General features: G+C 38.7%; 1 protein-coding gene across 8 annotated transcripts in view; it reads left to right on the top strand.

Annotated features, from left to right (window-relative positions):
- The window catches only part of GRIP1 (glutamate receptor interacting protein 1), a 333,638-nt gene that overhangs the window by 321,238 nt on the left and 2,051 nt on the right, over nucleotides 1–10,349 (top strand). For all 8 annotated transcript variants that reach the window (XM_071552269.1, XM_071552274.1, XM_071552276.1 and 5 more), the window contains 2 exons: nucleotides 2,504–2,737; nucleotides 9,834–9,980. In XM_071552269.1, the coding sequence (XP_071408370.1) occupies nucleotides 2,504–2,737; nucleotides 9,834–9,980 (381 nt within the window). The remainder of the gene's footprint in view (nucleotides 1–2,503; nucleotides 2,738–9,833; nucleotides 9,981–10,349) is intronic.

A 10,349-nucleotide genomic window follows, 5' to 3' on the forward strand; every position in this document is an offset into this window, starting at 1 on the left:
CACACAAATTCATTTAAAAGCTTTAACCCCTCTCCACAGGACAAGGCTGACACACGTCTGTGTTTGAGAAACATGACTGTCTTGGTACCTACCCTTTACCTTTATATTTTTGCTTGTGCAGCTGCCTCCCCTGCCCCTAACAGAGCTGTTTTCTTTTGTGCAATGCAAGCAAAATTCTATAAACATGTTCATCCCAGTGCTTTTGACTTGCAGCTTCTGCTGTGCATACCCATCGATGCTGTCTGCACAGGCAGCAAACGGCACAGAACTTCCTGCAGCTGTGCATTCTGTTTTCTGACAGACACTTCATGCAGCTTTCCTGAGCATGTTGCAGGTTGTCTTTTAAATTGAAACTTAATTTGATTAAGATGAACATAAAAGAAAATCAGCTTTTCAAAATGCTTACCTATAATCTTACCACTCTGAAAAAAAAAGAAGCTGGCAAATGTGAGAAATGTTCATTATACAGTAATTTCTTCACTATGTAGTGAATATTTACATTTCATCCTGAAGCTGATTGCAATGTAACCGTGCTTTGTGCTAGTTAGTGATGAGGGCAGAGGGGGAAGGAAACAGAGACAGAGTAACTCTGAATATTTATTTTTATAATCATCTTTTCTCTAAGTTGTCTAATCAGGACAATTGAGATTATACTGCCACTTAGAGCTATAGAATGAAAGGCCCTAAAATATTTTCTTTTATGTTCTTTTAAATTCCTGGAGCTGCAAAACTGGCAGAATCTCATTTTCATTTTTATTTTATATAAAGTCCTTTAGCAGCCAGGAGGAATGTGAATGGCATAACTGGGTGAAAGTTTTTCAGTTCAGATTAATTTACTTCCTCAGATTTATAGCTTTTGTGTTGCATGTATGGGTAGCAAAATGTGATTCTCATGTATTTGTTATTGCCAACCAGAGAAACGTAGGAGAAAATGTTATACTGGTTTAATTCTGTAGTTAGATATGGTTCAGTACTGCAGGCTTGTCTTGCAGTTTTCAGTATTCAGAGCATAATAAAAGAATATGGAAATAGGTAATTCCAAACGGGAAATATGTCGTTCATGCTGACCAGAATTCAGTTACTTCAACACGTTGAATTTTCCTCAGCCTTTCATGAAAGTGAAATTCAGAACTATAGATGTTGTACCATTTATAGCATTGCCTCATTGCACAATCCCCAGCTCTGAAAAGAAAGCCAGACTCATTCAGGATTGCAGGATGCTGAGAATGGTGATGCCTCTATCTTATGAACTGCCATTGCATAGTCAAGGACTCTTTATCATTTTTCATTTCAAGGTCTTCAGCCAAAGAGCAAAGAAGACTGTAGTTTGCGAAGTCCTCTGGATGCTTTTGCGCCACCAGGCAGTAATATCAGTCATTACTGAGCACAAGAGAGACTGTTATGGCTACAGTCTATTATTCTGTAGTGAAAGCAGTGCTGCAGCTGGGAGAAAGAAAGATGATGGACATGTTTGCCAGAGTCATAAGCAAACATTTATTTGCCTGTTTTGCCCTTATTTTTTATGTCTCATTTTCAAACAGGCTCCCTGCATCCAGTCCCAGTCAGAGATCAGGCTATGGACTTTAAATTTCCCTTTCCAGTTGTTCATCAGAAGAGATAATAGGAAATCCAGCATACCCTATCCCCACAGTGGCACCTCTGTACAGTGGCTGTGCCAAAGTGCATTTGGCTTCCATTCCCAGAGCAGAACATTTTTGCAAGGGAAGAGGCTCCTTGTGGTGCATGGGTGCTTTTCATGTCAGTCCATTTCACCCAGGGACTGAAGTAATTCCCATCATCATGTTTCAGGATTTCATCCTCCTTGTATTCTGGCATCTAAAACAAAAGGCTGGGTTTTACTGAGATTAAAACCAGTAGTGAGACAGGGGCCAGTATTAGTGCTAGGTTAAGGCATTCACTTTTGCAATATGCATGTTATGCAAAGTTTCTTTTCAGGCAGTGAGCTTACCTGCACGGAGTTTTCCCCAGTTTGGGGTGGTATCTGGGCATGCTTTCTGCCCATGACAGCTCTAGAGCTGCCTACATATTCTGCCGACTCACATTTTTTTACCTTGAACACATAGTCTGAATTGTATATGCCTTCCTCTAGCACCAGTTCTAACAAATGCAATTATCCCACAACCTAAATGTAATTTTATTTATGTGTAAAGTGTTTTTAAAATAAGCAATTACATTACAGACTCTTCAGTCTGCCAGGGGGCTAGCTTACAAGCATAGTCATCCTAGTGCTCAGTATTTTAGTTTGAAATGCCATCTGAAAACTTTTGCCCATAGGTTTCATATATTGTTGGTGTGTTTTGTTGTGGTCCTTTATTTTATAGTGACTTGCAAGCAGATTGAACATCTATCCTCTTGCCTTTTGCTGTGCCCTGAGTGTTTGTGTTCTAACAAAGAATAGAGACATTTTTCCTACTGCAATGAATTAACTACTTACTTAAGCAACATTCTGTGTTACAAATTAACCTGTTCATTAATGCTTTAGGCCACAATTATGTCAGGAAGTACAATGAGTTTGAATCATGAAAACCCACAACCTCGTAACCAGCTGGGAAGACAAGCCAGCTTCCAGGAAAGAAGCTCTGTAAGGCCACATTACAGTCAAGCTACTCGTAGCAACACTTTGCCGTCAGATGTGGGGAGAAAGTCCATGGTTCTCAGAAAATTTAAGCAAGAAATGAAAGAAATCATGTCACCAACTCCTGTGGAGTTACACAAGGTCTGTAATTTTTTCTCTGGCAACTTTGAAATAATATATTCAGCATAGGAAATCTAATTATATGGCAACACAGTAAGCACTTTTTATAATGACTCCACAGATTTAATTTGGGGACCATGCATATTAGTTCTTACAAACACATTAATGATAGATCCTTTTGGGGGGAAACAAACAAATAAGATGCATCCTTGTCTACTATTTCATTTCACGATAAATCCTCAAAAGGCACTGCTCTTTTAAAAGGAGCATGCACTAGTAATTTGAATTGACAAGACCAATAACTCTTCTCTGCAAAATGTGTTCATTAAGAAAGCAAAGTTTAATTTCTAGAAAACACATTTCTTTAGGAAATTACTCGTGAGGATTTGGGGCTCCCATTGGTCCTTTTTCAAATTAACACTCATTTTGAATTAAATATATGAGACTCGATGTACATAATATAGAATGTTATTTCAAATTAGGTATTGCTTCTTTTTATAATTTCTTTGCTCTAAAGAGGAGAAATAATCTTCAATCTATGTAGTTTTTACTGCTCAAGACTGTTGAAATCACCTGGTGACATGGAGCTGGCTCTGTACCCCAAGGAAGTACTGGATAAAGTATCTTTAGATGTGCCCAGCCAACACACTGCAAGTTTTAAGTCTCAAGTCCAGGAAAATTTCCAAAACATTGAGGGACAATATAAGGCTGTTCTCCTTGATGGGAATGAGCATCCCATTTCTTGCACCTATCTTCCTCTTAAAGGTCTGAGATCTTTCCAGAGAGGAGGCAGAATCTTTCTTAAGAGATTTGGTTTGGTTTCTAGTCCTTGCAGATTGGATCGAGTTTAGTTTGTAGTTCATTCAGTTTAGTTCAGTAAGGTAAGGACTCGCTGATCATGAGCTAAATGAATGTTTGTAGAAGGTAGTAGAGAATTGGTCTTATATATGGTAAATGAATTCATCACCACTGTAAACAGTCAATAGGATGTGTTGTGATGGTTGTAAGCTATTCATATTTCCAGCTTGATGTGAAGTGATTAATGTAATTAGTTACTGTGCTCAGTTTTTCTGAATGGTGAATAAATAAAAAACAAAAGTATGCCAATAGGCATTTCACAGTGTGCTCACATTCACCAAAGGCATAGCTTTCTCTTATGGATTATAAAACCAGCCTTTCATGATAAAATATATCATTTTCTGGAAAGGAGTAATCAGATTTCTGTTAATGAGTCAGTGGTTTTTGTGATAGTAGATAGCTCTTAGAATCCTGGCCAGTACAAAATACCCTGTCCTTGAGCTTTCTCTGGCTTCAGTTGAAGCTACTATTTTTAAGATTGTTTTGACTTCTATTTTAGTGGTTTCCCACTTTCGTTCAGACAATACACCCACTATCTCCATCTGCTGAAGTGATGTCCAGTTTGCTTTTATTGTCTGTTCTGTCACTCAGAAAAGAGTAATTTCCTTTCTAAAAATATGGAAGTTGAACCCATACCAAGGATTTTCCAAATCCTCACAGTAATTCAAGAAAAATTGAAACTGGTGAGTGGATCTTATGGTCTGATTTCCCAAAGCAGGGGAATGTTACCCCTATGATCACACATGCAGGTTAACTCAGGTAGCATGAATTGCTTTTGTATTCATGCCCATCTTAGCAAGTTTTACTTGTTAGTTTTCTTACTGGTTCTTGTGTAGTAGTGTGCCTGTTACTTTCTCTCTCCTTCATTTTTGTATTAGACCTCTAGTTTAACATTAATAACCTGTTCAGTTACTACTTCTCATGGACAGCTTGTCCAATGATAGTTTTCCAAAAGAGCTGCAATGCCACAGGAATGACTTCAGTCATGGAAATGCTTTGATTGAAGTATTTTTCATTTATCGTTTTGCTGGCAAATGTACACTCTACCCTCTGCAGGCAAATGTGTTAATTAGCTGGGGCACTGACAAAAATAGGAAGTTTTGGAATACTGTGATAGTATAAACAGTTTGGAAATACAATCTAAGACATAGCTTGCTTGAGACTTACCTTGGCAAGATTTTCAAGCATGTACTTGACTCTGTGCTGCTGAGTTTTCCAGCTTCTTGAGCAGGTACCTTTGTTCTGTCTCAGTGCAGTGAATCTGCATCCCCATTGAGGCAGGGCTGATGTCCTCCATAGATCAGAGTTCAGTTTTCAGCAAGTTAACCTGAATTCTTCACCGCTCATTCTTACTTCACCACATTGCAGTCACAGTTGTGCATTTAAACTGTAGTTGTCCTGAGGAAGCTAGGATTGAGACAAGTGTGCTACAAACCTCTTCAAACATTTGTTCTAGATGGTTTAATAAGTAGTGTTTAATTTAGTTGGATAGTGTATTGCTTTATCAGTACCCAATTTAATGAATGCCTTTAACTGATTTTATCTACTTAGGTAATAATATAGAGTAATATTTTTCTAAAAACCATAGCAGATCATTTTTTAAAAGTTTCATAGAGCACACATTCCTCAGAGAACAAAAATATAGACTAAGAACAGATAATTTTTCAATATTATTATTGCAAGTAGTCATTAACCTAAAATTACAGTCAGTTAAAATACCTCAATAGCTGATCTGTGCAAGATGTATGAATTTAAATTAAACATTTTCCCGTAGATCTGAGAGGGAGAAGAAGCACAGACATGGACTCAGAATATGTAAGCTTCTGTTTTAAATTTGTAACTATTTAATTGCTTATGAAATATGAATTAAATTTCCATTTCAGCTTTATTTTTCCCTTAGGCTCCTGATGTAAATTTAAAAGTCTAATAAATCACCCAAATGGAGATTTTGTTATTGAGATCAGACCTTCCAAAGAGTTATGATCAGCAGTACAGATAAACCCATGTGATTTAGGTGTTGCATAAATTCTTTGCAGCCATACTCCCTTCACAAAGGCCTGCTGCAAGTGAAGATGAGAAATCTGTGTGGTAGGGCTTTGCCCATACCCATCACTAAATAAAAATTCAATATTTCACATAGCAGACCTTTTATCTGAGATTCCCTTTGAAGAATATATGCTACACCAAAAAGAAGTAGCCCCCGTATTTTAACCTGTAATACAAAAGAAAGTTCTCAGCAGATGACTTCCATCTAAAAAATGTGGCAGCTGTAAAACTTGCAACAAAGTTAATCTTAAGTGAAAAAGTATCAGTTTCTTTAAGCTCTTGTTAAATATACCGAAGTCAAGAGAGGATATCCATAAGGAACATGGTTTTTAAAAAATTAGCATCTGTAGATCTGAAAACCCACAAAAATGAGAAAATATTTTGAAATATAAAAGATGTCATTGTGAGGCAGTGAGTAATTCCCTTCCAGTGTGCTCAGTCCATATATATCAGGAAAGTCCAACCTGAACAAGCAGAGGGCCAATAAAAGACTTTGGATGATCATTCTCAAGTTCTACCCTTCCTTATCCCCTGCCTCCCCCACCTCCATTGCAGTAACTTCCCACTGTCCCTCTGCATCAAAACTCCACTTTCGTGCCCCTTATCATTTGAAATGCTCTGGGTTTTGTCTCACAAGGTAAGCATGAAGTAGCATGTCCATTATTACGGACAAGACACAAATTAGGGTGAGCTAATGTTGAATAGCTCTTCCTATACATCTCAAGAGTCAAATTTATCTGTATTTTGTTTACTAATAGATCACTCGCTAAGAACAGGAAAAAAGAATACTGTCATACAGCGTATGAACAGGACCACCATTTGTGGTGAATTATTCTCCACTCCAGCCTGGCTTTGAGAAGGTCTTGACTGAAATAATGTCCAGTTTGGGGTCTGAAAATCAAAGATGTCAACCGTCTGAAGAGAGTCCACAGTAAAACAGGCCTTATTTCATATCACTGCAGAGAAAGAGAGACTAAAGTGATCTTGTTCTCTGTGGGTAGCAACAGGCTTAAACCTCAGAAAGGGTGATTTAGTTTAAACCCGGGGAAAACATCTGAAGCAGTGGAAGGGATTGCTTTAGTAGACTGTGGAGTCTCCATCACTGGAGATTTTAAAAACGGGACAGATAAATCTCTCTCAGAAATGGCTTAGGGGCAGCTGATCCTGCCTTAGGACAAGAGTACAGTCTAGATGACTTCAAAGAGTCCTATTTCATATGCTTTTGTAGTTCATCTGGGGCTGGATCCAGCTCCACTTAACTCCAGTGCCTGAAGAAAGGGGAAGGGGAAAAGGTGTAAGTGGAAAAGGGAAGTTGCTTTCAAAAATCGTGCCATCTATGCTAGAACAGTACATAGTGTTTTAAGTCTTCTCTTCAGTACATTTTTATGTGTACATTTCAAGGCTTCTTTAAGAAGCAGTTGAAGCACTCTTATCCTTTGTGATGGTGAGGAAAAAAGTTACTTTTTTTTAAGAGAATTTGGGTCTTGGTCCAGAGCTAATTATTTTTAATTTCTGTCAGGCAGTGCACACAAATCTGTCAATAAAAGAGATCTTCCTCCTTTATATTTTTTTCAGTCTTGCAGAATGGTGGCATTACAGCTCTTTGGTAGCAGCTTCAAATATACTTCACATCAAAGCCATGATAGACGTGCTGTGATATCACAAACAAAAGCCTCTGTTTGTAACAAATTATTAAAATTTCTCCAGTCCTGCTGGTATTAGTAGCTGTTGATACAAATTATAATCATTCTATGTGAACTATTTTGAATTTGCAAATAGATTTTTCAGCAGCTGAAATACCCATTGACTCCTAAAATTCATGCTGAGATGGAGGATGTATGACAGGTTCGGCAAGAAGTTGCTTTGGGATAAGATTGGGAAAGAGAAGGCAAAGTCCTTAAACACTGAAGCCTCTGGGAAATTTAAAATGACTTTTCATACCCAAAAATGTCAGTGGCAGGAAGAAAGCCTTTGGCTTAGTTCTGGGACTTTAGGTGTGGCTTTCTGCTTCACAGTGCTATTCAGAGGGAGAAAAAACAGGGAGGAGGACGAGCTGATACAAATTTAGGGACAAACACTGTAGGGGCATATTTGTGCTCACCAGGGCACAAGACATGGATGTGTTCACAGCAGCCCAGCAATGCACCATCCACATCTAGATAAAACAGTGCTTATAGTGCAGTAGCTCCCATTGTATCTAAGTCTTCTCAACTGCTGCCCAGGCTAGCTACCAAACTTAGTAGTGAGTCTAATTTCATTCTGGTTATATACCCCTAAGGCCAAGTAAAGTCAAGAAAACTGCAGAGAGCAGGAAAAAAACCCAAATCCATTACTCTTGTTTTGAGAGAACCTGGTCTGTTCTTGCTTACCTTTTCACAATGGCAGTTAAGGTAGAGGAGCTCAGCAGCTTTCTCAAGGCAGCACCAACCAGTGCTGTGCCCCTGCACTGCTGTGCCTGTGCATCCTTCTATGAAATACTGACCTCAGCAGCCCCATCTGAATTTGGTCGCAACCTGCCTTCAGCAGGAGATTGAACTACAGGCTTCACAAAGTCACCTTCAATTTGAATGATTCCACAATTCAGAAATATCAGGAAGGAATTCCGTGGCTGGCACACACAAAGATGCAGCATATGGAGAATTACTAGTACCAAGCCATTGCAAAACTATGGAACACTTGATGTTGTTAACCAGTATTTTGAATCCAAGGTTGTAACCGAGGAAGACGGGTTTTTGGACCTGAGAGAAGACTCCACAGGAGTTAGCAGCAACAGGCCGCTTTATTCATACGTACACACACTTATATACACTTTTAAAACTGTATTCTTCCGCAGCTGCTTGACACTTTGGCACTGATTATTGGCTAACAATGATGTTTACATTACAAAACTTTTTGTAATTGGCTAATTATGTGCATCTGCTGAAGAAAGTCGGCAGCAGCCATTTCTGATGTCCTTAATTAGTTCTTAAAGCTACATTACACTAATTTACGTAGGCAGTTCAGCATATAGTTTGCTTTTTAGGTGAAATACCATATGAAATTCCAACACAAGGTGACATAAGCTTTAGCATTAAAAGCACAGCTTTTTGTGTGACTGTATCTGTCCATACACCATCAGTGTCAGTCAGATGGTACACCACTTACTCACACAATGTACTTGCATAGGTTGGCACTTCTGATGTGAGGGAGAAGCAAGAAAAAATACAAACCTAAGTATGCCACTTACCTTTTTCGTCAAATATCAGAATTCATTAAACTACCTGTGAGGACTTGTTTTGTGAACACTTGGAAAACCTTCTAACAGTTTTATTAACTTCTGTTTCCTGCTTTTGAATGACCACCTCATGGCTATGTAACTGTAAGAACACTGCCTGCAAGCTCTTTCAGAAGGAGCCTTATTTTTGGACTTAAAAATTGCATTATAACTCTTATACTGAGCACTTTTGAGATTAGGCTTTACAGGATGAACCACTGCCTGGCCAAAAACAGGCTGTTTAAGGCTTATAGTCTAAGGCCAGTGGTCTTAACTCCCTCTGGAAGTTTTGGAAGACACATCACTAATTGTTTGGTTTAGGCCAGGTCTTCATACCTGAAGCAAAACTAAACCTTATGTTGTACTCAGATCCTGACAGCTAGAGAACAGGGAAACAAAAAACTAAGACTCAAAAAATTATACCAGGAAAGGTGGGCTAAATACCACAAATTTCCAACTGACAAGCAGAAGTGAAAACAGCTGTTTATTACTGAAGAATAAGGTGGCTTCTGAGAATCACAGAATTACAGTATCAGCCAAGTTGGGAGGGACCCACAAGGATCATGAAATCTAACTCTTGGCCCTGCACAGGATCATCCCTAAGAGTCACACCATCTGCCCAAGAGTATCATCCAAATGCTTCTTGAACTCTGTCAGGTTCGGTGCTGTGACCACTTCCCTGGGGAACTTCTTCCAGTGCCCAACCACCCTCTGGGTGAAGAACTTTTTTCTAGTATCTAACCTAAACCTCCCAACACAACTTCAGAATAGTAACACAATGTCAAAATGGGGACAACTTTAATACTGTAAGTACCAAATAGTAGGTAAGTGATCTCTCTAATGTAAAAACAAAAACGACCAAAATCCTCCTAGGAGGAAAACCTGCCTAACACTTGCAGAAATGGGGACAAACTTTTTTTCCTTTCTCATCATACTCATCATGTCACATCCCTTCCACAGGTAACCTTGTACAAGGACTCTGATGGAGAAGACTTTGGGTTCAGTGTCTCAGATGGTTTACTGGAAAAAGGAGTATATGTTAAAAACATTCGACCAGCTGGCCCTGGCGATCTCGGAGGTTTAAAACCATATGATAGACTTCTACAGGTAACATTTCTGGCATCACACAGGTTTAGCATGAAGGGATGTGACATAAAGGTTACTTTGTAAAAAGATTTGTAACCACACACCAATGTGTTTGGGTATCTGTCTTTGCAAATGTGATTGTAGAAAACTGCTCAAAGTGTTTTTATCACTTATTTGGAACAGTTCTGTTATCTACATTGCTTATTATACCTTAAATAATGAGCACGACTGTTTGTATTTCTGCTGGGAAAGGATGTCTGTATGGGGACACAAAGGAGGACAAATTATCACAGTTGCTCTATGCCACAGGCAGTTCTGTGTACATTTCTTAAGAGTCTTGGCAAGAAAAGGCAGCACTCATGGAGGCTTGGGCTTTTATGCAGTGGCACT

The sequence above is a fragment of the Pithys albifrons genome, chromosome 3, assembly GCF_047495875.1.
Source record: "Pithys albifrons albifrons isolate INPA30051 chromosome 3, PitAlb_v1, whole genome shotgun sequence".
In the NCBI taxonomy this organism is placed as follows: Eukaryota; Metazoa; Chordata; class Aves; order Passeriformes; family Thamnophilidae; genus Pithys; species Pithys albifrons.